The sequence below is a fragment of the Chiloscyllium plagiosum genome, unplaced genomic scaffold, assembly GCF_037043375.1.
Source record: "Chiloscyllium plagiosum isolate Xiang-an unplaced genomic scaffold, Cpla_swu_hap1 HiC_scaffold_31, whole genome shotgun sequence".
In the NCBI taxonomy this organism is placed as follows: Eukaryota; Metazoa; Chordata; class Chondrichthyes; order Orectolobiformes; family Hemiscylliidae; genus Chiloscyllium; species Chiloscyllium plagiosum.
Genome location: NW_028270169.1, coordinates 50108453 through 50135991, shown reverse-complemented (window position 1 = coordinate 50135991; position 27539 = coordinate 50108453). Strand labels below are relative to the sequence as shown.

The 27539-nt window shown below is 45.0% G+C and overlaps 1 protein-coding gene across 1 annotated transcript in view; it reads right to left on the bottom strand.

The window, feature by feature from the left end:
- Positions 1 to 27539, bottom strand: part of mmp28 (matrix metallopeptidase 28) — a 106766-nt gene that overhangs the window by 68222 nt on the left and 11005 nt on the right. The window contains exon 2 of the mRNA XM_043718782.2: positions 1305 to 1384. Coding sequence (XP_043574717.2) covers positions 1305 to 1384 — 80 coding nt within the window. The remainder of the gene's footprint in view (positions 1 to 1304; positions 1385 to 27539) is intronic.

The following is a 27539-nucleotide window of genomic DNA, read 5'->3' as shown; positions in this document are numbered from 1 at the left end:
CCACCCTCTCCAAGCCAATCAAACCTCACTATCCCCTGGGTCATGATAAAAGTTAACAATTTTAAAATGTGCACAAAATTCCCTTATTTATCTGTCTTTTGGACTCAGATAAACAGAAAGCACTGACCAGTTTTATATACTTAATAATTCCGATATATTACAAATAAATAAATTCTTACTACAGATTAACAATTGGGAACAACATTCCTGTAAAGTAACAGTAACTCAGACTCTCCATACAAAGCCATCGGTGTGCTGGGAGCTCACTGTTGGTATTGCACTGGAGGCAGGCTAAAGATACATCACTGCACCTTAAGGCTGCTGTGAGTTGACAGGATTGCTGGGGTCAGTCAGGGAGGCCTCAGCAGGGTCGAGGGGGAACGGTCATTTCCAGGGTAGGAGGCGACATCTGGGGGTACCGTCCATGAGCCCCACACACTGGGTTCAGACATAGGGAACCCACAGGCCCCCACCTACCACTGGTCAAATGCCAAGTATTAGAGTCATACAGATATACAGCATGGAAACAGACCCTTCAGTCCAACTCGTCCACACTGAGCAGATATCCCAACCTAATCTAGTCCCATTTGCCAGCACCTGGCCCATATCCCTCCAAACCCTTCCTATTCATATACCCATCCAGGTGCCTTTTAAATTTTATAATTGTACCAGCCTCCACCACTTCCTTTGGCAGCTCATTCCATGCACGCACCACCCTCTGCCTGAAAAGGTTGCCCCCAAGGTCCCTTGTAAATCTTTTCCCTCTCACCCTTAAATCTATGCCCTCTAGTTCTGGACTCCCCATTATGGAAAAAAATACCTTTTCGATATACCCTATCATAATTTTATAAGCCTCTATAAGGTCACCCCTCAGCCTCCTACGCTCCAGGAAAACAGCTCCAGCTTATCCAGCCTCTCCCTACAGCTCAAACCTCCAAACCCTGGCAACATCCTTGTAAGCCATTTCTGACTCCTTTCAAGCTTCACAACATCCTTCCGATAGGAGGGAAACCAGAATTGAATATGGTATTCCAAAAGTGACCTAACCAAGGTCCTGTACAGCCGCAACTTAATATTAGATGGTAATAGAGTTCCCAGCCCAGATTTAACTGGAGGCTATGGGGTCTATATTTTGAAGGTCTCTGTCCAACTACATTCCCCCTTCCCCAAACCCACCTCCCCTCCCCCCCCGGGGTGCCTTAAATTCAAGAGCCTCAATGCTGCCATTGGTTAGTGAAGAGTTGGCTTACTCAACACTGATGTTGTCCTTTTGTCATTTCACTCCTTGATGGTAAAAGCCTCACCTGACTGCCTCTTTGACCTGAGCTAAACTCAGTTCCTCAGGAGGACCAGGTTCCAGGTAGCCGTACTTTTCTAAGAATGCCTTGGGGAAGAAAAAGAAAGAGGATTCTCTTAAAATCAGATCAACTGAACAACTAAAGCAGTACTATTCTCTGAAATATTAACGTGCACACATTGCACCAGCTGTCAGCTGTCAATGACATTCTGCTGAGTCTGTTGTGACCTCACAGAATGTCACTGGTTCCATTAAGTTCATAGCTTTCCATTAGGAAGTTGAAGAGAGGACCTCATCATCATCATCATCATCAATTGTATACATTCCCTGCTCTGACAAACATCTCTGTTCATTTAGTGTCACTGATGCCAAGAATATGGACATGGGGTGATAAGTTGTCTGTACACTAAGCGTACTCCTTATAAACTGCTTCATCAATTTCAATACCTGGTGTACACCAAGCCTTCCATCCTTATTAGTTAAGTATGGCCATGTACTCTTGTTAGGATGGGGGAGGGTTGCTTGCTGGACAGCTGGCTTGCATTGCTGACTGATAGCAACAATTCCTGCACCAGCTCAGGTTACCCTGAAAGTCCCACCTTCTCAACCTCTCCCTTCAGCTGAGGCATGGTGACCCTCAGGTTAAACCACCACCAGCCCTCTCTCTCTCTCTCACTAATGAAGAGAACAGCCTATCGTCCCCTGGGATTATAGTATCTTTACACTTGTTAGGTGCTTGTAATTGACTAAGTCAAATTTGTTTTGGGCTGGTCAAGATTTTGGAAGTTCTGAGGCCTTTTAAGGAGCGTTCTCCATGTTTGTTTAATAAGATTACAAACCAGTTTTCTGTGGCATTGCCGACGAACACATGAATTTTATAAATAGCCCTTTGCAATTTGCTTTCATAACACCATAACTTAATTATAAAACTATACACAGTAATAAAATTCATTGTTCGCTCCCTGTATCCAAGTGTTCTGAAGTTGCAGTTAAGAAGAGGGAGTTACTTTGACAGTTGTGACATTCAGGAAACACATGTTCCAATATTAGTCATTGTAAGGTTTCAATAGGTCTCCCAGATCAGGTCAAGGGTCAGTGACCCGCACTTCAAGACTGCTTCAGGTGGTTGGAGACTAGGCAAGAGGCTCCATCCTGGAAAAGGGGGCAGCTGTGGAACATTATATGTAATTAAGGTTCACTGAAACCCTGGGAACCACTCTGTGCAGCTATGTCTCACTGCTAGGGCTCAGGTTAACCTCTGCGAGCTGGAGAGGCTGAGAAGAAGCTTGTAAGTCATTAATATTTTGGCGCAACTGAAAGGGTTCTTTTGTTCACTCATGGCCAGCAATTATTGCCTGTCCCTAATTGCCCTTGAGAAGGTGGTGGTGAGCTGTCTTCTTGAAACGCTGCAACCCACAGTGGCTTGAGGTTGACCCACAGTGCCCTTAGGGAGGGAATTCCAGGATTTTCACCCAGTGACAGTGAAGGAACGGCAATATATTTCCAAGTCAGGATGGTGAGTGGCTCGGAGGGGTACTTGCAGGGGTGGTGTTCCCATGTATCTGCTGTCCATGTCCTTTTGGATGGAAGTGGTCGTGGGTTTGGAAGGTGCTGTCTAAGGATCTTTGGTGAATTTCTGCAGTGCATCTTGTAGATGGTACACATGCTGTTACTGAGCGTCACTGGGAAAGGGAGTGGATGCTGTAGATGTGTTGCCAATCTGAATGGTGTCAAGCTTCTTCAGTGTTGCTGGAGCTACACCCATCCAGACAGGTAGGGAGTATTCCGTCACACTCCTGACTTGTGCCTTATGGATGGTGGACAGGCTTTGGGGAGTTATCTGCTGCACAAATTCTAGCCTTTGATCTTCGCTGGTAACCACAGTGGATAGTCTGATTCAGTTTTTTGGTCAATGGTAACACCGATGATGTTTATTTTAGGGGATTTGACCATCCTGAGGAACTCCTGCAGGGATGTCCTGAAACTGAGATGACTCAGCAACCATAACCATCTTCCTATGTGTCAGGTATGACTCTAACCAGCAGAGTCCGTGCCCTAATTCATATTGAGCCTAGTTTTTGCTCAGGCTCCTTGATGCTACACGCGGTCAAATGTAGCCTTGATGTCAAGGGCTATCACTCTCACCTCACTCTCTGGAAATCAGCTCTTTAATCCACATTTGAACCAAGGCTGCAATGAGGTCAGGAGCTGAGTGACCCTGGCAGAACCCAAACTGGATGTCTCTGAGCAGGTTATTGCTGAGCAGGTGCTGCTTGATAGCACTGTTGGTGACCCCTTCCATCACTTTACTAATGAATGATGAGTGAGAGTGAAGGAAACCCACAAACATCATTTGCAGCGTCTCACTGAGGAACATTAGAGCTTGGAAAAACCTAGTGGCAGCAATAGTTGTGTGAAGCTAGCTGTCTGCGCAAGACTCAAATAATGAGTAGGTGCTGGAGGGCAGTCTCAATCATTCAGAGAGCACAGTCCCAGGGAAGGCAAGTGAGCACTCCTCGAGGTATTTCATGATAGATTGGATTTTGAAGGTATTTCAAATCCAGATCTTTGAAAGTGAAGATTTGAAACTCCTTTTCAAGTTCTAATGAGATCTTAGACCCCACAGATTCACTAAGTTTTAGGGCCAAGGCATTGGGAATGATGGGGTTGCTGAAAAATCCATGGCAGCTACCTTTACCACCCTTGTTATTTGATGTGTTCTATGGGGTGTTTGACCCCAGATTGTCAGTTTCCCATATTTGCCTCATGTTATTTCTGGATGTTAGAGTATGAGTTGAATTTATTTATTTGCAATGAACTATTTCTTTATGCAGGAGTTTAAGGGACCTGGTGAATTTGCTTCTGGTACTGAGCTACATGTTGTCCAATATATAATTCACAATATCGCCTTCCTTTTCAATTCATACTTTGTTGTGGTAGTGGTGGAATGAGATGAGGAAAGGAATCAGCCACCCATTCACTTGATGTAATGATATCTATATTGTACAGTTTTTGGAACTATAAACTGAGATGGAAGACAATCTACTAAAGCAGAAACACCAGGAGAATTTTGCAACTTGAAAAGCAAGTGCTGTGTATTTTTCAGGTGTTGCTTTTAAAGCAGTGAAAGGGAGAATTTAAGTAGCATAAATAGTCTTTTGAGGTGAGGAAATTGTGCCAGACAACTGTCCTCTTTGTTCACAAGACTAATGGAGTTCCACAGGGGTCAGTGTTAGAACCACAACTATTCATATTATACATTAATGATCTGGATGAAGGAACTGAGGGCATTGTTGCTAAGTTGGCAGATGACACAAAGATACCTGGAGGGACAGGTAATGCCGAGGAAGCGAGGAGGCTGCAGAAGGATTTGGACAAGGCTAGGAGAGTGGGTAAAGAAGTGGCAGATGGAGTACAATGTGGGAAAGTGTGAGGTTTTCACTTTGGTCGGAAGAATAGAAGCGTAGACTATTTTCTAACTGGGGAATTTGGAAATCTGAAGAGTAAAGGGACTTGGGTGTCCTAGCGCAGGACCCTCTTAAAGTTCGCATACAAGGTTTCGTTGGCAGTTGGGAAGGCAAATAAAATGTTCGTATTCATTTCAAGAGACTAAAATACAAAAACGGAGATGTACTGCTGAGTCTGTCTAGGCTCTGGTCAGACTGCATTTGAAGTATTGTGAGCAGTTTTGGGCCCCATATCTAAGGGAGGATGTGCTGGCCTTGGAAGGAGTCCAGTGGAGATTTACAAGATTGATCCCAGGAATGAAGGGCTTGTCACACGAGGAGCGGTTGAGAACTCTGGGTCCATACTCGGAGTTTAGATGAATGAGGGGGGGGATTTGATTGAAACTAACAGAATATCGTGAGGTCTGGATAGAGTGGGTGTGGAGAGGTTTTCATGGTAGAAGAAACTAGGGCCTGAGAGCACAGCCTCAGAGTGAAGAAAAAACCCTTTAGGACTGAGATGAGGATGAATTTCTTCAGCCAGACAGTGATGAATCAGTAAAACTTATTGCTACAGAAGGCTATGGAGGCCACTGAGTGTGTTTAAGACCAAGATAGATACAATCTTGATTAATAAGAGGATCAAGGTTACGGGAGAAGGTGGGAGAATGGGGTTGAGAAACATTTAACTCCACTCCTACATCTTACGATCTGGTTGGTTGACATGAAGAATTCTAAAAAAGTGAAAAGTGTGAGGGGCTGGCAGAGAAAAACACCCAGAGCCTGCAAACAGGAAGCTTCGATCTCTCTCTCTCTCGATATATCCCTGTGTGGGGTAAGGACAGAAAACCAAGAAAACAAACATGAAAAAAATTCTCAAACAAGAAACAAACTGAATCCATCAGAACAACCCAAAGGGAAGAGCAATAACCACCTTGTAAATAACTGCACATCGTTGGTGGAGAAAATAATCACAACAGACCCCGAGACAATTTAATCTACCCTTGAAATCTTCACTTGTGATTTTTGGAATCCTATTAACCCTGTTTATATTTTTTTTCTAATATATTTTAAACCTTTTGTCCATCTTCATTGTGATTGATAGTGTGTGTATTTGTGGCCTTTTTGACAATCTGGGAAGGCATCCAACACCTTGAGACTTGCTGTAGGGAAAAAGCAGAAGCCAAGCAAAACCAGCAAAAGGAGTGCACTGCCACACTTATGTCCTACCCACTCCTTCCCATGACCACCTTCTGCCCCAAGTGTAACAGAGCCTGTGGTAGCCATATTGGTCTGAACCTATGGACTCACTCTGAGAGCAGAAGAGAGTCCTTCTTGTCTCTGAAGAACCACCAGTGATTGAGTTACTTGTGGTCTTGAAGGGGCATGATTTAAGTTGCATTATTGTAGCTTAGTAATCATGTATTTTCTCTGTTTCTAGTTAAAGTCATGTGTATCACAATAAAGAGAGCTATTTTTCTGCTCCTGATGAAACCTTGTAACACTCAGTCAGGCGAATCAATCATTCTGTTGGGGGCTAATGGAATTTTATACATTTATACATTTTATGGTGGCTTGTTTACAGTGGGCCATGATTATTACCACACTGTTCCCAGTTATGTTGTGATAATATTGTACATCAAAAAGTTAAATGTATTAAATTAGAACTGGAAGCTTTGTCCGGAGGCTCATTGAAGATGTTACCTAGTGTGGTGACGAAACGTCTAAAAATGAACCTTCCAGCTCAGTGAGCAAACTTACATCCAGAACCTCAACCTGAGCTACAAATCTTCTCAAAACTTGCTAAATTAGAACTAAATAAAATTATTCATTACATTTTGACCTGAGAAGGAGAGATTTATATTATTTTGAACTTTCCAGAAAATAGCTCACTGGGCCTGGCCAAATCCAATGATCGTTTGAAAATCAGATGTTACGAAAACATTCCATTCCCATCATTCTTAGTAATCATTCATGAGGCTGAGATAGCAAACGTGGCAATGTGCCAGAATGTCCATCTGCCGACTTGTTCTTCATGATGATTGGGGGGAATCAGGGCAAGCAAAGTGGCTCAGTGGTTAGCACTGCTGCCTCACAGTGCCAGGGACCCGGGTTCAATTCCAGCCTCGCACAACTGTCTATGTGGAGCTTGCACATTCTCCCCGTGGGTTTCCTCTGGGTGCTCCAGTTTCCTCCCACAGTCCAAAGACGTGCAGGTTAGGGTGGATTGGCCACGGAAAATTGCCCGTAGTGTCCAGGGATGTGCCGGCTAGTTGGATTAGCCATGGGAAAATGCAGGGTAACAGGAATGGGCTGGGTCTGAGTGGCATGCTCTTCAGAGGGCTGGTGTGGATCTGATGGGCCGAATCGGCTGGGGATTCTATGATGTAACAACAAGGGACATGCTGCAGAGATACTAATTGCCACAAGTTTGTGACTTCGGCTGAAATCATGGCAGTTGAAATTACTTTCAATTGTGTGTGTTTGAGAGGAATCACAGCAGAATGTCACCCGTGAGGGAAGGCTGCCATATTAGTGCTGCACTGTCACACATCCATGTAAAGGATCCCATGGTGTTATTCAAAAGAAAAATATAGGAGTTCTCTTAATATCCTGACCCACATTTATCCACCAGAAACATTAAAGAAGAGTCATTTTGCATGGAATCCCTACAGTGTGGAAGCAGGTCACTTGGCTCATCAAGTCCACACCGACCCTCTGAAGAGCATCCCATGCAGACCCACCCACATATCCTATCCCTGCAACCCTGCATTTCCCATGGCTAACCCACCTAGCCTGAACATCCCTGGACACTATGGGTAATTTAGCATGGCCAATCCACCTCACTTATACATCTTTGGACTGTGGGAGGAAACCAGAGCACCCGGAGGAAACCCACACAGACACAGGGAGAATGTGCAAACTCCACACAGTCATCACATTGCTTTGTGTCAAACATTATTGTAGCCAAAATTGCCTGCTACATTTTTCAATGTTATAAAAGTGGCTACGCTTTAATAGCATGCCACAGATTGTAAATTGATTTGGGACATCATGGAAGGTATAAGTAAAAGTCCTCTCTATCTTTAATCGATAACTATTTGACTTTACAGTCACTGTAAACTTTAATGTTTCAAACAGAACTGGAACAATTCAGAAACATAGCAGTTGTTCCACAGGAATGCTGGCTCACTGAGCTTTCTTAAACACTGTTTTCCTGTAATTCAATATCATCTGCATATTATAATTGACTGTCTATTGTTGCAGTTCTAATTATGGTCAGAGGTTTTGATGGGAGGTCCAGCCCAAGTTGTTAAGCTTCCCTTTATCAGATGTTTCCCAATTTCATTACAATCGCACACTCTTCATTCGTGGAATTAATCAAACCACTGAGAACAATTGCCTCACCCCAGAAAGGCCTGGCACTGACACATTGCTCAAAGTCATTTGAAACTCTGATGTTTCTTTCCTTTTTGGTCTACCCAAGGAAAGATGGTGACATAGAGTCATAAAGCTCTACAGCACAGTGAAAGGACCCTTTGGCCCATTGACTGTGCACCAGTCGAAAACAACCAACTAACTGTTCCAATCCAGCATTTGGTCCACAGCCTTGTATGCTTTGGAATCACATGTATATATCTAAATACCTCTCAAATGTTATGAGGGTTTCTGCCTCTATCAGCCCTTACCAGCAGTGAGTTTCACATGCCCACCAGTGAAATAAAATTTCCTCTCACCTCCTTCTAACCTTCTGCCCCTCACCTTAAAGTAGTGCCCCCAGTTATCAATCCCTCCATCATGGTGAAAAGTTCCTTCCTGTCTACCCTATCTATGAGGAGAAAGTGAGGCCTGCAGATGCTGGAGATCAGAGCTGAAAATGTGTTGCTGGAAAAGCGCAGCAGGTCAGGCAGCATCCAAGGAGCAGGAGAATCGACGTTTCGGGCACAAGCCCTTCTTCAGGAATGAGGAAAGTGTGTCCAGCACCCGATGTAGCCTCCTCTATATTGGGGAGACAGGCCGCCTACTTGCGGAACGTTTCAGAGAACACCTCTGGGACACCCGGACCAACCAACCCAACCACCCCGTGGCTCAACACTTCAACTCCCCCTCCCACTCCACCAAGGACATGCAGGTCCTTGGACTCCTCCATCGCCAGACCATGGCAACACGACGGTTGGAGGAAGAGCGCCTCATCTTCTGCCTGGGAACCCTCCAACCACAAGGGATGAACTCAGATTTCTCCAGTTTCCTCATTTCCCCTCCCCCCACCTTGTCTCAGTCAAATCCCTCGAACTCAGCACCGCCTTCCTAACCTGCAATCTTCTTCCTGACCTCTCCACCCCCACTCCCACTCCAGCCTATCACCCTCACCTTGACCTCCCCCCACCTATCGCATTTCCAACACCCCTCCCCCAAGTCCCTCCTCCCTACCTTTTATCTTAGCCTGCTGGGCACACTTTCCTCATTCCTGAAGAAGGGCTTATGTCCGAAACGTCGATTCTCCTGCTCCTTGGATCCTGACTGACCTGCTGCGCTTTTCCAGCAACACATTTTCTACCCTATCTATGCCCCTCAGAACTTTATATATAACAACCATATTCCCCCCCATCAGTCTCCTCTGCTTTCAGGAAAACCACTGCAGTCTCTCCAATCTTTCTTCATTACTGAAACTCTCCAGCCCAGACAACATCCTGGTAAATCCTCTGTGCACCCTCTCCAGTTCAGTCACATCCCTCCTATAATGTGGATTCCAGAATGGCGGCACGGTGGCACAGTGGTTAGCACTGCTGCCTCACAGCGCCAGAGACCCGGGTTCAATTCCTGCCTCAGGCGACTGACTGTGTGGAGTTTGCACGTTCTCCCCGTGTCTGCGTGGGTTTCCTCCGGGTGCTCCGGTTTCCTCCCACAGTCACAAAGATGTGCAGGGGCAGGTGAATTGGCCATGCTAAATTGCCCGTAGTGTTAGATAAGGGGTAAATTGGGCGTGACGGTGATGTAGGGGTATGGGTGGGTTTCGCTTCGGCGGGTCGGTGTGGACTTGTTGGGCCGAAGGGCCTGTTTCCACACTGTAATCTAATCTAATCTAATACAGAACAGCACACAATCCTCTAGCTGTGGCCTAACCAATGTTTTATACAGTTACAGCATAATATCCCTGCTCCTAAACTCTATGCCTCGGATAATATATCATACGCCTTCTAAAGCACTTGAATTGAATTTATTGTCACGTGTACCAAGGCACAGTGAAAAGCTTTGTCTTGGGAGCAATACAGGCAGATCACAGACGTAAGTAGCATAGATAGTAAATAATAGGTAAACCGCGGCAAAAGCAAAAACACAGGTACAGGCGAATGTTAAGAGTTTGAGAGTCCATTCAGTATTCTAACAACAGTAGGGTAGAAACTGTTGCGAAACCGGCTGCTGTGTGTTTTCAGGCTTCTGTACCTTCTCCCCCTTGGTGGAGGTTGTAGAAAATCATTGCCAGGGTGGGATGGATCTTTGAGAATGCTGGCCACCTTCGCTTGACAGCGAGCCTGGTAGATGGATTCTATAGATAGGAGGTTGGTCTTTGTGATTGTCCGGGCCGAGTTCACCACTCTCTGTAACCGTCTCCGATCTTGAATGGTACAGTTGCCATACCAGGTAGTGATACATCCAGACAGAATGCTCTCGATAGCAGACCTATAAAAATTGGTAAGGGTATTCACCATCACGCCCAATTTCCTCCGCTGCCTGAGAAAGAAGAGACGTTGTTGGGCCTTTGTAACCAGTGCGTCCACATGAAGAGTCCAAGAAAGCTTGTTGTGGATGACCACTCCCAGGAGCTTGACACTCTCCACTCGTTCCACCTCTGTGCTGTTAATGTGTAGGGGGGGGCATGAGTAACATCCCGCCAAAAGTCAATAATGAGTTCCTGGGTTTTGACGGCATTGAGAGCTAGGTTGTTCTCAGTGCACCATTTTTACAGGTCTTCCACCTCTCGTCTGTATTTAGGGACTGGGGTACGTATACATCGAGTTTGGTGTTTCCCAGAGTCCAACCGTTCATCATGTATCCCCTTGCCTTGTTTGTTTTGCCCGAGTACATCACCTCACATTTATCCAGATCAAATTCCATTTACCACTGACCAGCCCATCCATATCCTCGTATTTACCACAACACCAGTATTGGTATCACCACAAACTTACGGAAGAACCTGCCTATATTCAAGTCTAAGTCATCTGCATAAAACAGGAAAGGCAATGGTCCCAACCCTGACCCCTGTGGGACCTCACTGAACATAAGCTTCCAGTCAGAAAATCACTCCTTAACCATCACCCTCTGCTTCCAATTCTGGGTCCAATTCGCCAAGTTTCCTTGGATCTCATGGACTCTTACTTTTGGTTTCAGTCTCCCCCACAGGACCTTATCAAAAGCCTTGTTGAAGTCCAAGTGGTAGAGTTTATGGAGGAATACCTAAACCAGCCCCCACCAGGATAGAGGATTTATCAGATGTGAAGCTAAATGAATCACCTTACATTCATTGTTCTAAGAGGTCTTGTGTCACAGTGGTAGTATCCTTATATTTGGTGGAGATCCCACTTGCTCCAGAGTTGTGTAATAAAGCTCTGAACAGGTAGATTAGAAATTCTCTACATCATTATTCTTCCAATTTACCCCTCTTTCTGCTTAGGGACAATCCTAAAAGCAATGGTCTAAGACCTTAGTTAACCCAGTTACCCATTCCTACTGGCCTTCACAATCGAGTATGATCTCACACAAGCCTTAAACACTCAACTTTCAACCTGGGCAGAGATCCATATCATAAACCCCTGTCCAAAGCTTGCTAACTATATTAAGATACATGGGCAGCAGACATTATTTAATTCAAAACACTTATTAAGAATGATAGCTGGAACACTGGATTGCAAGGACAAATGTAGACATGTGTTGTTATGCATTCTGTAAACAAATGAACTCACAAGAAAGAAAGTTACCTCTAGTTTCATACTGCACAATCTGGCTTCAGATTCATTTCTCAAACCTGACTGAAAGTTACCTTCCCTAGCCCCGAAACCAACTGTAACATCTATATAGTTTCCCTGCCTGACATCATTGAACTGAATCAAGCCTGGTAACCAATCCATCGTCTTCTGATCCATTCCCCTCAATTGCTCGTGCTATGGCATTTTCACTCACAGGAAAATTGAGCCTTTTTTCAAATGAAATCTGAAATAAGTTTATCTAAAGTGCTAAGCTAGTGGAGCATAGTGTGTCATATTGGGCATTGGTTATCATTCACTGGTGGGTAATGGTTGGGCCATTTCATTGCCATAGAACTTCCTTTCTGTGCTGAGACTGAGAACCTGTCTAATTATCAGCGATACAGGATAGACCACCATAGAGTCCTAATAACAAAAGACACTTGTCTTACATAACAATGTATAGTTTATTGCATGCTGACAATAGGTACATTTAATATTAACTAGGTAGGAATAATTATAACTATCAAGAGCCAGGTATGTCACTTCTGTCCCTACTGGGAACTCATAAAAGTTGAGTGGTTTTGTCTTATTTCCTACTCCTGACAGTGTATTACACTGAAGACTTTTGACACTAGATTTCCCAGGATGCATTTGTTTGGCATTCTCAGGTTGGATGGAGCTAACATTGGGTCTTGTGGAACCATTATCCTCATCAACACATTGGAGAAGGTACACATTTCTCCCTGTATACCAGACTGTTATTAACTTCATCATGGGCCTGCCATTACCACAACACCCCCAACTCAGTGATATCTGTTTGGGAGTTTATTCTCTTATTAACTTTAAATATTTGGACAATATGGGATTCTACACTTCCAAAACAAAGAACATGTCTTACAAACTGGAATCGAATCCAATCTGGATTTGTTTGTTTATATATAGAAAATAATCATACTTCAATGAGCCATTGGGAAAATTATAGCCCGTGGATTTTAGAAATATCTGTGCTTTACTGATCAAAGACGTTATAAGTTAAACAACCATTAGGGAGATAATTGGCTAAACTCCGGTAATATCTGACATGTTCCTGAATGAATATGAGATTTGTGATCAGAAGAACTGGAACCATGTTCCAAATTAACACGTGAGACATGATCACACACTGATGAAGGTTATCGTGACTGTTCTGTAGCATCAGCCCTGGAGCAACGTTAGCTCCACTGGTTCACCAATGACCTTTAGGACAGGAAACCTCCCAATTGCATTTAGTCTGAGCCTAAGAGGGAATTGAGTCTCTCATCAATACAGCTGTCACTTGACTTCCTTCTATATGGTCAACCTATTGCTGTATCATCCCACTATAAACACATAGGGATTGAGGAGCAATGCAAGGAGGAGAGACAACCTAATGGGGAAAGGTGACCGAAATAAAAGATTAAATAATTTACACTTCATTTCATGCATAAAAGACGTGAGAACTTGTTCTCAGTATAGAGAGAGCTAGTGTATTGTAAGTTATCTAAAAAGAATCAAAGCTATACCATTCAGAAGTTGTACAAAAATGCATCCTGGGAAATCTAGTGTCAAAAGTCTTCAGTGTAATACACTATCAGGAGTAGGAAATAAATCAAAGCTGGGTTTTGGTTTTAAACTTGTGCAGGTTAGAAGAGGAAGAAACGGTAGTGGCCAAATGGCACGCTAAGTCTTGATTTCACCACTCGGTTGTGTTACGCTGGAGAGCAAGACTATATGGTGCATCCCAGCTGCTGTTCCCTCAGTTAGATTCACACGGTGTAGCTTTCTACTCAAACCATAACTGATGAGTCCACCTTCATCTTACAAAGACCCACAAAACAATGCTACCATTGAAACAAACCACGTCTGCGTTTGTATATCACCCACTGCAGGAAACAGTGCTCAGAGGAGCAGCTACACTGCGATAACTGAACATGGCATGCTGAAACTATGGAATTAGCATTAGCTTTATTGTCACATGTACTGAAATGAGGACAAATTTACAAGTCACAACTTATGGCGCCATCTTAGGTACCTAGGTACAGAATCTTGAGTACAAGTTCATCGAAAAGAAAATTAGAAAAATAAAGAAATAAAAAGTCCAGCCTTACAGACTGTAGGAATAAATTAGAACACTGAACAAAATGGCTTGTGTTTGTGTTTAGGAGGGTGCCACACAGCTAAGGTGAGAGCAGTCAATATCAATAAACAGCAGAGAGGTGGGAAAGGTTGTGATAGAGAGAAAGGTTGGAGGTCAAGACTGAGGGAAGAATCATATTGCAGCAACAGAAATTGCTGGAAAAGCTCAGCAGGTCTGGCAGGATCTGTGGAGATAAATCAGAGTTAACATTTCAGGTCCGGTGACTCTTCTTCAGAACATTTTAGGTTACTAGGTTTGGACCCATTAAAATGTCTGTATTGAATGACATTTATTGAATTAATGATTAAAGTATTTACATCTAACCAGGGTATTTTGCATGTACAGCAAGCTGGTCTATTTGAAAGTTATATATAAGGCATGGAGGCAATGTCATTACAGAGCTGTACAATCACAAATCTTACATCAGAGAGTTATTGAGTGTGTGTATACCACTTCTATTTTTAGCCCTGGCTGAATGGATGCTTTGTTTTGATCAACTAAGATCAGAATCGCATGCCAAAAATGTCTTTTCACCACAAACAATTAAATGAAGGAATTTTTCCCAAAGAAGTGCATTCGTGATGAATCATTGTGATGGACATTTCAGTTCTACGGGGTAATGCTTTCTCCTCTGAGGCAGACCTTGTGGGTTCAAATCTCTCCACAGAGGCGTGCATTCATAATCCAGGCTGACACTTCAATGCGGTACTGAGAGAGTGCTGCTCTTACTGAAATGGCACCTTCTAGTTGGGAAGTTAAACACTGTGATGTTTCCTGCCGTCTCCAGTTACTGTGGGTCAAGAGTTTTGTAAACAAAATGTTACAGTCCAACACTGGAGGCTGCCTCTGATCCTTTACCACTATTCAAAGCAGCAAAGTGTCTCAACCTATATTTATCCAGCGATCAACCTCACCAGTAGGAAGGTTAGGGAGATCCTGGAAGTGCATTTCTAGATGGGATCGAGGAAGTTAGAGATCTCAATGTACCAATATACCGATCACAAAGAAGTGATACCACAATTTAGCAAGGCCATCAGAAAAAGAGCACATCAAGAACTTGGCTTCAGTTCTAGAGGGAAGAATTGAAAAGTAGGGAGCTTGTACTGAAACAGTACCAATCCTTGGTTCGACCGTTCTTATGAATACTGTGTGCTGTTCTTGTCACCATATTATAGAGTGGGCTATGGAGGCACTGGGCAGAATGAAGGGAAGATTTGCCAGGGTGATACCAGTAATTTGTGGGACCATTCATCAGGAAAAGATCAACAAGCTGGGTGTATTTTTAAAAAAAGACTGATGAATGATCTGGCAGAAGTAATTAAAATCCTGAACGTTTTTGATGGGGTGAATATGGATAATAACTCCTCTTGTGAACAACTGCAGAACCAGAGGCAGATCTTAAGAACACCTCTAGAAAGTTCTTTAATGAAAGAGCAGAGCGAATGGGGAATTCACTACACCTGGACTTCATGCAATGAAGGGGCAATGCTCCGAAAGCTCATAAGTCCAAATAAACCTGTTGGACTATAACCTGGTGTTGTCTGACGACTGAACTCATGACAGGGGAAGAGGTTGAAGTGGATACAGTGCTGAAGGGGAAAGTGGAAAAGTAGTTGTGGGAGGAGAGAATAGACGGTTTTGACAGAACACCTCAAAGTTACCTCATTGGCATCTTCTGAGGTTACGCAAGGGATCATATAATTATCAAATTGTAGTGATTGGAACGAGGTCAGCCAAGCGGATCGCATAGAATATGAGCTCCCTGATTGGACCAGATCAACAGCCTCAATCAGGGAGCCCTGGCTGACAGATATAGACAGGAGTGTCAGAGAGACTGACATTCCGAGAGCTGGCTCTGAGCTAGCTGGGCCAGTGTCGCGTAAATAAAGGGTGACTTGGTGACAGGAAACCAGCCTTTGTGGAGATTTTTCACAAACTTTATTTCTTTTTATGAATGGAGGTTTAATGCGTGCTAGGACCATGACTTTTTCTTTTTGTTATTTAAAAAAGACTGTGGCCTGAAAAGGGAAAAATGGTTTTAGAAACCAGTACTTGAAGGAGTGGTTGCAGTTTCAAAAGCAAAGTAACCTGACACCTATCAAAACAAGCAGCAGGAATTAAAACCTGAGCTGTGGCCATCTCGAGCTGAAAGGTTCTGTATTCAGATGGAGTTTGGAGTTGAGGAGATATCGATTGGTCATGGATCAGTGACCAATAAGCAGGACCTTTCTGCCTGACAACAGCTATGCAATTTCTTCGGGGGGGGGGGAACGGAGCAACTTGGAGCTGGAAACACGTCACAGAAAGAGAGAGAGTGAGAGCAAGAGCGTGTGTGTGTGAGAGAGAGTGGGTGAGTGAGAGAAAGGGAGCGCGAGAGAGAATGAGTGAGTGAGAGCGAGAGAGAGAGTGAGTGAGAGAGTAAAAGCAAGAGTGTGAGTGAGAGAGAGTGTGAGTGTGAGAGAGAGTGAAAGAGAATGAGTGAGTGAGAGAGTGAGAGAGAGTGAGTGAGTGAGAAAGCAAGAGAGAGTATGAGTGAGAGAGAATGAACGAGTGAGAGAGAGTGAGAGTAAGAGAGAGAGAGAGAGAGTGAGAGAGCACGAGTGAAAGTGAGAGAGCAAGAGAAAGTGAGAGTGAGAGAGCAAGAGAGAGTGAGTGAAAATGAGAGAGCGAGAACGAGTGAGAGAGAGAACGAGAGAGAGGAAAAGAAGTGTGCAGAGGTTTTCCCAGACCAGAAGTTGCCTGTTCTCTGCAGTCAAAAACTCAGCTTAAACTTGAATAGTTTTCCTCTCTGTGAACTCTGACATTTGTCTGATTTATCATATCCTTTTCCAGGTGAATCAGTCACTCTGTATGTACAAAGCAATGGAAGCTTCCAGAGAAAGACATCTGAACATCAAGAATCGAAGAAAGGTCATCTCAACATCGGAATTGGGAAGGAAGGACCACGGAACTGACTTACCAGCTTTTTTACCACCATCTATAATCTGTTTTTCCTGTTTGTTTGTGTGTGTGAGTGAGTGAGTGAAAGGGGGGGGGGGGGGGGGGGGAGGGGGTTTATAAGGGGATTTGTGCTTTAGTTAGTTATGTTATATTGTCAATAGTTTATATCTGTTTACTTGTAACTATAACCAAATTAATTACAATACATAATAATTATTTAGTACAGAAACCTGATTTGTGCTTTCTATCAGCCTTGGTCCAAAAGTCCAGTAAGTTGGGGTACTGTGCATACCTTGAAAAAATGTTAACATTTGGTATGACTGAGAATAACAGGGCTTGATGAATAACGTGCCACCCCATGGGGGCTGTAACACGTGTAAGAGAGAATGTTAATAAGGAACGGAATCTTTCTGGGGTAGGTGGGACCTCTACAAGCAGGATGGTCTTCATCTAAACCAGAAGGGTACCAATATCCTGGGGGGGAAATTTGCTAAAGCTATTAAGGTGGATTTAAACTAATACAGCAGGGGGATGGGAACCAAAATTGTAGGACAGGTACAGAAGAGGATGAGAGGAGGGAGTTCCCAAATCAAGTTTCTGACACTGGCAAGTGAGAACCTGGTTTGAAGTGTGTGTACTTCAACGCGAGGAGCATCCGAAATAAAGTGGGTGAACGGGCAGCGTGGGTTGGTACCTGGAACTTCGGTGTTGTGGCCATTAAGGAGACATGGACAGAACAGGGACAGGAATGGCTATTGCAGATTCCGGGATTCAGATGTTTCAGTAAGAACAGAGGAGATGGTAAAAGAGGGGGAGGTGTGGCATTGTTGATCAGGGACAATATTACAGTTGTAGAAAGGATGTTTGGGGACTCGTTAACTGAGGTAGTATGGGCTGAGGTTAGAAACAGGAAAGGAGAAGTCACCATGCTGGGAGTTTTCTATAGGCCTCCGAATAGTCCCAGAGATGTTCAGGAAAGGATAGCAAAGATGATTCTCGATAGGAGTGAGAGAGGCAGGGTAGTTGTCATGGGGGACTTCAACTATCCAAATATTGACTGGGATCACTACAGTACAAGTACTATAGATGGGTCAGTTTTTGTCCAGTGTGTGCAGGAGGGCTTCCTGACACAGTATGTAGACAGGCCTACAAGGGGCGAAGCCACTTTAGATTTAGTACTGGGTAACGAGCCTGGCCAGGTGTTAGATTTGGAAGTAGGTGAGCACTTTGGAGACAGCGATCACAATTCTGTCAGGTTTACTTTAGTGATGGAAAGGGATAGGTGTACTCCATCGAACAAGAGTTACAGCTGGGGGAAGGGAAATTACGATGCAATTAGGAAAGATTTAGGAAGCGTAGAATGGGGAAGGAAACTGCAGGGGATGAGCACATTAAAAATGTGGAGCTTATTCAAGGAAAAGCTCCTGTGTGTCCTGGTTAAGTATGTACCTGTCAGGCAGGGAGGAAGATATAGAACGCGTGAGCTGTGGTTTACTAAGGAAGTGGAATCCCTGGTCAAGAAGAAGAAGGCGGCTTAAGTTAGGACAAAATGTGAAAACTCATTTAGGGCGCTTGAGGGTTACAAGGAAGTCAGGAAAGACCTAAAAAGAGAGCTCAGAAGAGCCAGGAGGGGACATGAGAAGTTGTTGGCGGATAGGATCAGGGTTAACCCGAAGGCTTTCCATAGGTATGTCAGGAATAAAAGAATGATGTGAGTTAAATTAAGGCCAATCAAGGATAATAGTGGGAAGTTGTGTGTGGAGTCAGAGGAGATAGGGGAAGCACTAAATAAATATTTTTCGACAGTGTTCACTATAGAAAATGAAAATGTTGGCGAGGAAGATACAGAGATACAGGCTACTAGACTAGAAGAGATTGAGGTTCACAAGGAAGAGGTATTAGAAATACTGCAGAGTGTGAAAATAGATAAGCCCCTGGGCGGGATGGGATTTACCCTAGGATCCTCTGGGAAGCCAGGGAGGAGATTGCCGAGTCTTTGGCATTGATCTTTAAATCATCATTGTCTACAGGAATAGTGCCTGAGGACTGGAGGATAGCAAATGTGGTTCCCTTGTTCAAAAAGGGTAGTAGAGACAACCCTGTAATTACAGACCAGTGAGCCTTACTTCAGTTGTTGGTAAAGTGTTGGAAAAGGTTATAAGAGATAGGATTTATGACCATCTAGAAAAGAATAATCTGATCAGGGACAGTCAGCACGGTTTGTGAAGGGTAGGTTGTGCCTAACAAATCTTATTGAGTTTTTTGACAAAGTGACCAAACTTTGATGAGATGAGAGGTAGATGAGAGTAAACCGGTTGATGTGGCGTATATGGATTTCAGCAAGGCGTTCAATAAGATTCCCCACAGTAGGCTATTGTACAAAATCTTTGAGGAGAAAGTGAGGTCTGCAGATGCTGGAGATCAGAGCTGTAAATGTGTTGCTGGAAAAGCGCAGCAGGTCAGGCAGCATCTAGGGAACAGGAGAATCGACGTTTCGGGCATTAGCCCTTCTTCAGGAATGAGGAAAGTTGGTCCAGCAGGCTAAGATAAAAGATAGGGAGGAGGGACTTGGGGGAGGGGCGTCGGAAATGTGATAGGTGGAAAGAGGTCAAGGTGAGGGTGATAGGTCAGACTGGGGTGGGGGCGGAGAGGTCGGGAAGAAGATTGCAGGTTAGGAAGGCGGTGCTGAATTTGATGGATTTGACTGAGACAGGCTGGGGGGAGGGGAAATGAGGAAACTGGTGAAATCCGAGTTCATCCCTTGTGGTTGGAGGGTTCCTAGCCGGAAGATGAGGCGTTCTTCCTCCAACCGTCGTTTCGCTGTGGTCTGGCGATGGAGGAGTCCAAAGACCTGCATATCCTTGGTGGAGTGGGAGGGGGAATTGAAATGTTGAGCTACAGGGTGGTTGGGTTGGTTGGTCCGGGTGTCCCAGAGGTGTTCTCTGAAACGCTCCGCAAGTAGGCGGCCTGTCTCCCCAATATAGAGGAGGCCACATCGGGTGCAAAGGATGCAATAGATGATATGTGTGGAGGTACAGGTGAATCTGTGGCGGATATGGAAGTTTCCTTTGGGGCCTTGGAGGGAGGTGAGGGGGGAGGTGTGGGCGCAAGTCTTGCACCTCCTGCGGTTGCAGGGGAAGGTGCCGGGAGTGGAGGTTGGGTTGGTGGGGGGTGTGGATCTGACGAGGGAGTCACGGAGGGAGTGGTCTTTACGGAATGCTGATAGGGGAGGGGAGGGAAATATATCCTTGGTGGTGGGGTCCATTTGGAGGTGGCGGAAATGACGGCGGATGATGCGCTGTACATGGAGGTTAGTGGGGTGGTAGGTGAGGACCAGTGGGGTTCTGTCCTGGTGGCGGTTGGAGGGGCGGGGTTCAAGGGCGGAGGATCGGGAAGTGGAAGAGATGCGGTGGAGGGCATCGTCGACCACGTCGGGGGGGAAATTGCGGTCCTTGAAGAAGGAGGCCATCTGGGATGTGCGTTTTTGGAACTGGTCCTCCTGGGAGCAGATGCGGCGGAGTCGAAGGAATTGGGAAAATGGGATGGCGTTTTTACAGGGGGCAGGATGGGAGGAGATGTAGTCCAGGTAGCTGTGGGAGTCGGTCGGTTTGTAGTAGATGTCCGTGTTGATTCGGTCGCCTGAGATAGAAATAGAAAGGTCGAGGAAGGGGAGGGAGGAATCTGAGACTGTCCAGGTGAATTTGAGGTCGGGGTGGAAGGTGTTGGTGAAGTGGATGAACTGTTCAACCTCCTCATGGGAGCACGAGGCGGCGCCGATACAGTCATCGATGTAGGGGAGGAAAAGGTGGGGGGTGGGGCCAGTGTAGTTGCGGAAGATGGATTGTTCCACATATCCTACGAAGAGGCAGGCATAGCTGGGGCCCATGCGGGTGCCCATGGCTACTCCTTTCGTTTGGAGGAAGTGGGAGGATTGGAAAGAGAAGTTGTTCAGGGTGAGGACCAGTTCAGTCAGTACAAAATGCGGAGGAATGGGATTGTGGGAGACATAGCAGTTTGGATCAGTAATTGGCTTGCTGAAAGAAAACAGAGGGTTGTAGTTGATGGAACATGTTCATCTTGGTGTCCAGTTACTAGTGGTATATGATCTGGATAAGGGCTTAGAAGGGTGGGTTAGTAAGTTTGCGGATGACACTAAGGTTGGTGGAGTTGTGGATAGTAGTAGGATGTAGTAAGTTGCAGAGAGACATAGATAGGATGCAGAGCTGGGCTGAGAGGTGGCAAATGGAGTTTAATATGGACAAGTGTGAGGTGATACACTTTGGCTGGAGTAATCAGAATGCAAAGTACTGGGCTAATGGTAGGATTCTTGGGAGTGCAGATGAGCAGAGAGATCTCGGTGTCCATGTACACAGATCCCTGAAAGTTGCCATCCAGATTGACAGGGTTGTTAAGAAGGCATACAGTGTTTTGGCCTTTATTAATAGAGGGATTGAGTTCCAGAACCAGGAGGTTATGCTGCAGCTGTACAAAACTCTGGTACGGCCACATTTGGAGTATTGTGTACAGTTCTGGTCACTGCATTATAAGAAGGATGTGGAAGCTTTGGAAAGGGTGCAGAGGAGATTTACTAGGATGTTGCCTGGTATGGAAGGAATGTCTTACGAGGAAAGGCTGAGGGATTTGAGGCTGTTTTCGTTAGACAGAAGAAGGTTGAGAGGTGACTTAATAGAGACATATAAGATAATCAGAGGGTTAGATAGGGTGGACAGGGAGAGCCTTTTTCCAAGTATGGGGACGGCAAACACAAGGGGACACAACTTTAAAGTGAGGGGAGATAGGTATAAGATAGATGTCAGAGGTAGTTTATTTACTCAGAGAGTAGTAAGGGTATGGAATGCTTTGCCTGCAACAGTAGTAGATTCGCCAACTTTAAGTGCATTTAAGTTGTCATTGGACAGGCATATGGACGTACATGGAATAGTGTAGGTGGGATGGGCTTCAGATTAGTATGTCAGGTCAGCGCAACATTGAGGGCCGAAGGGCCTGTACTGCGCTGTAATGTTCTATGTTCTATTTTCTCCAGTACAAATATAGCAGACAAAATACAGAGCTACCATAGAATGATGCGTTTCCAATTGCCATATCAATCCTTGCTATTACTTCTTCGAATGAAATGAACACTTTGTGATGAATGATAGGTGACTGTATGCAATGGACTCCTGGTGGAGATTGGACAAACTGATTTCACTCTGACTGCTCACAGCCAATAGATAAAGCAAGAAACTCATCTTCTGAGGGATGGCCATAATCAATCCAAAGCAGTCTACCTGGTGGTACGACCGGCACGTGGTGCAAGTAGTCACTGAAACAATCTGGAAGGGATGATACAGGACCCCAAAGAAAACTCGCAGCTATATCCATCATGTGACTGACTGACTGCCTGACACATTCCCCATTCCCAAAATAGACAATCTCAAACCAGGAACAGATTTCCAGCGAAACCTTCAGTTCATGGCAAATATTGGAACTGTACCAGTCAGTCAATGAAAACAGATTAAGGGACAGAATATAAGAAACAGTTGTTGAAATGAGAAGGACAGTGCCTCCTTTTTCAAAAGAATTGAGGATGGCACGGTGGTTCAGTGGTTAGCACTGCTGCTTCACAGCGCCAGGGACCTAGGTTCAATTCCAGCCTTGGGCGACTGTTTGTGTGGAGTTTACACATTCTCCCTGTGGCTGTGTGGGTTTCCTCCCACTGTGCAGATTAGATGGATTGGCCATGCTAAGTTGCCCACAGTGTTCAGGCTAGGTGGGTTAGCCATGGAAAATGCAGGGTCACAGGGATGGGGTGGATGGTCAGGGAGGAATAGTGTTTGGAGGGTTTTGATGGGCTGAATGGCCTGCTTCCACACTGTAGGGATTCTATGACTTTACTCCCCACATTTTAAGTTCCAAAGGGTACTTAATGATTCATCAAAAAATAAACCAGGTGGCTGAATTGTATGGGCATTTATTTAACAGAAAGCAAGAACTTTGTCTCACTAGTCCATAAACAATGTGTAGGTTCCACACAGCAGCCTCCCCTTTCATCAATCAGCCTAACATTCTAATCTCCTCTCATTCATATGGTCATGTAGCATCTCCTTAACTATGTCTTACAGCGAAAGTCCTCTTTAAAGGTGTCATGGTGGCAGAAACATAGAAGATAGGAGCAGGAGGAGGCCATTCGGCCCTTCAAGTCTGCTCTAACATTCATCATGATCATGGCTGATCATCCAACTTAACAGCCTAATCCTGCTTTCTCTCCATAACCTTTGAGCCCATTCACCCCAAGTGCTATATCTAGCCGCCCCTTGAATGTTTTGGCATCAATTACTTCCTGTGATAATGAATTCCACAGGCTCACCACTCTATGGGTGAAGGAATGTCTCCTCATCTCCGTCCAAAATGGAGAATCCTCAGACTGTGACACACCCACCTTTGGGAACATCCTCCCTGCATCTACCCTGTCTAGTCCTGTTACACTTTTATAAGTCTCTATGAGATCCCTCCTCACTCGTCTGATCTCCAGAGAAAACATCCTGTCAATCTCTCCTGATACGTCAGTCCCGCTATCCCCAGAATCAGCCTGGGAAACCTTCCCTGCACTCCCTCCAGAGCAAGAGCATCCTTCCTCAGAAGAGGAAACCAAAACTGCACACAATATTCTAGGTATGGCCTCACCAGGTCCCTATATAACTGCATACCATTTGGACAACATCCCATTTGCCTTCTTTACCACCTCCTGCACCTGCATGCTTACCTTCAGCACCTGGTGCACAGGGACACCCAGGTCCCACTGCACACTCCCCTCTCCCAAAGTACAGACATCCAGGTAGTAATCTGCCTTCTTGTTTTTGCTTAGAAGAGAAACTTATTCCCTTTCTACTACAAACCTGCTGCTTTAAGATCAAAACTGTACTGTGCTTCTGATGTTGCTCAGCATATGCCCTGATACGGCATTCATGCATTCCCTCTCACATTCCTTCTCTATTAGGCTTTGAGTGTCAGTTGTGGATAAAAGAAACTTTTTGTTCACCACAGAAGTGATTTCTTTGAGCTCAGGCCAATGAATCAATAGCAGAACAAAAGTTTCTTCGAAGCAAACCAAAGAATGAAGTATTGCATATGCTACACTTTTCCATATCCATAACATTTACCACACATTGGAAACATCACAGCCTCCTGCCTTACAAAGATTATTTTTCCATTTTAGACAGTACAATTTCCAAAACTGCAATACTTTCCATGCTTCCTTCATGGTGGTAAAATAGAAAGAATGCCATGTCCCAAACCTAATTAATGCAATTACGATAATACTTTGTCAAATTTAGCAGATGGGAAGATTGGGTGCAGCAGAGTCACCAGCAGATGCTGAAGGAACAGAGAGTTGCAGCATGTCAATGGAACATTATGTGTTTGAAAACATAAATCCTGAAATGTAAGGAATGGTTCTTTGCACCGAATATTGGCAACTGGAGTTGGAAGGTGTATATACATCAGGACGGGAGTATTCCATTCAGATCCTCCAACCTCGTTTCATATTCAATCTCATTCCCACTGCTGATCCCCCCCACCATCAACATCCTGGGAGTTATCATTGACCAGAAAGGGAAGTGAACTTGCTATATAGATACGATGGCTAATACAGCAGGTCAGAGTCAGAGAGTTATACCGTGCAGAAACAGATGTTTCTGTCCAATATGTCCATGCCGACCAGATATCCTAAATTAACTTAGTCCTATTTGCCAGTATTTGGCCCATATCCCTCTAAACCCTTCCTATTCACATACCCATCCAAATGCCTTTTAAATGTTACAATTGTACCAGCCTCCACCACTTCCTCTGGCAGCTCGTTCCATACACGTTCCAACCTCTGGCTGACTTTTTAAGTATGGTCCCTGAGGTTATGTAAGGGAAGGTGGCCATCAATTTTACACAAAAAAATCGCCCACAGGCTTTGAGGCAAATCTGTTTTAATGGCGGACGCAGGATTGTTACCAGTGAGAGATCAGGACAGAACCCCGACTGCTCTCTGAAATACTAGCATGGCTTCTTCTTCTGAGCGCCGTACTAACATCATCTCCTGAACGGTCTAGATCCACATGCAATCAGAGATCTCAGAAAACAAGACAAAGCAATGAAGCCTTTCACCTTGAGCCTGAGTTCAAATCCAGCTCTGCCTTAAAGAATGAGCATCTCTCTCTGCACCTTCACTGTCAGAATCCAATGTGAATGAAGTGGGAATCAGACTCCAGCAAACAAACATGGGCAACACCTTTCACAGCAGCACCTTTCACAGCAGCACCTTTCACAGCAGCACCTTTCACAGCAGCACCTTTCACAGCAGCACCTTTCACAGCAGCACCTTTCACAGCAGCACGTAGACAGAGCTAGGGAGCTCTCCATCTTGTTGATAAATAGCACAGCACGGGGTTCCACTGCACAAAACCACCCACATTTAGTATTTAATTTGGAAATATTTCATTTAGTAGGAAGTATAAAATATATTCTCTGAATGAGACCACTGGTAACCTCTCAACTGGTAAAACAATCCTCTGGTTTATAGTTATAGGTTCAGTGCATTGTAGTATAGGAGTTGGGGTGTCATGTTGTGGCTGTGCAGGACTTTGGTTAGGCCACATTTGGAACACTGCATTCAATTCTGGTCTGCCTATTATAGAAAAGATATGGTTGACTCAGTGGTTAGCACTGCTGCCTCACAGCACCAGGGTCCCAGGTTTGATTCCAGCCTCAGGCAACTGTCTGTGTGGAGTTTGCACATTCTGTGTGCGTTTCCTCCCACAGTCCAAAGATGTGCAGGTCAGATAAATTGCCCATAGGTTAGGTGTGTTAGTCAGAGGGAAATGGGTCTGGGTGGGTTACTCTTTGGAGGGTCGGTGTGAACTTGTTGGGCTAAAGGTAAAAACAATGACTGCAGATGCTGGAAACCAGATTCTGGATTAGTGGTGCTGGAAGAGCACAGCAGTTCAGGCAGCATCCAAGGAGCTTCGAAATCGACGTTTCGGGCAAAAGCCCTTCATCAGGAATAAAGGCAGTGAGCCTGAAGCATGGAGAGATAAGCTAGAGGAGGGTGGGGGTGGGGATAGAGTAGCATAGAGTACAATGCATGAGTGGGGGAGGGGATGAAGGTGATAGGTCAGGGAGGAGAGGGTGGAGTGGATAGGTGGAAAAGGAGATACGCAGGTAGGACAAGTCCGGACAAGTCATGGGGTCAGTACTGAGCTGGAAGTTTGGAACTAGGGTGAGGTGGGGGAAGGGGAAATGAGGAAACTGTTGAAATCCACATTGATGCAAAAAAGGCCTGTTTCCACACTGTAGGGAATCTAATCTTTATTTCAAATGGTTCAGAAAAGATTTACAAAGACACTGCCAGGGTTGGAAGGTTTGAGTTCTGGGAGAGATTGAACAGGCTGTTTTCCCTGGAGTGTCAGAGGCTGAGGGGTGACCTTAAAGAGGTTTATACAATCATGAGGAACATGGATAGGGTAAATAGACATGGTCTTTTTCCCCAGGGTAGGGGAGTCCAAAACCAGAGGGTTTAAGGTGAGATGGGAAAGATTTAAAAGGGACCTTTCTCATGCAGACGGTGGAGCAAGCTGCAAGTGGTGGAGGCTGGTACGATCACAACATTTAAAAGGCATCTGGATGGGTATATGAATAGGAAGGGTTTGGAGGGATATGGGCCAAGTGCTGGCAAATGGGACTAAATTAATTTAGGATATCTGATCGGCATGGACAAGTCGGACTGAAGGGTCTGTTCCCATACTGTATAACCTTATAACTATGACTGGGTTCTGGGGTTGTAAGCTGTCGGGCAGAGAGCGAGCCGAATTTCTGACAAACTGCGAGACCTCTCTAAATCCTTGTGGTTTGTTATGCTGTTGGCAGGCAGGGTGGAATGGATTGATGTCTGTGACCTCTGCGGGAATGAAAGCCTGTGAGGCGGTAGGTGTTTTTGTTTCGCCCAGAAACCTTGCCGTTTCATCAGCTCCTTCACCACTCCTGCTCCCCACACCTCCGACCAACCGCATCCACCTCGTTACGTGAAGAACCAAAGACTATCCCGCCCAAAAACAAAAACTGACCATTTTTCAAGACTCCACTCCCACCTCCCTCCACACTAACAGCTGCTGTGACCTCCAATTTCTCACTCTGGAGCCTTGTGAACAATCCAGGTATAAAATATTGGAAGTGTTTGGGCAACATCATGCCAGAAGGAGTAAGAGGAGATCGGGAAGAGGAAGATGCTGGGACCACCTTTCTGCCAGAGCTGTACGTGCTCCCTGTAGGGGCATCCCCACAGCACTCTGGGCTTTACACACTCCAGCTTCAGACTGCACTATTGAGGAAAGGCAGGTAGGTATCACCAGCAACACCATCAGGGGGACTGTCAATGCTGTCATCCTAAGGGAGGGTCGAGGACAAAATCGGAGTCACTTCCCCCTGGCCTGTGCCTGAGCAATTCTCAGTGCCCTGACACATCCACACACATACAGACATAAACACTCTCTCTCTCTCTCTCTCACTCACACACACACACACACTCTCACATGCAAGCCCCTTTGAACTATGGTAGACACAATGACAGCAGTCTGGATTTCGTGCTGTTTGTGTGGCAATGGAAAGGCAGACAGTGGCAATCAGACATGCAAGTCCCATTTACATTTCCAATGACCCCGACCTCTCCCACAGTCATTGAACTTCTTGTATCC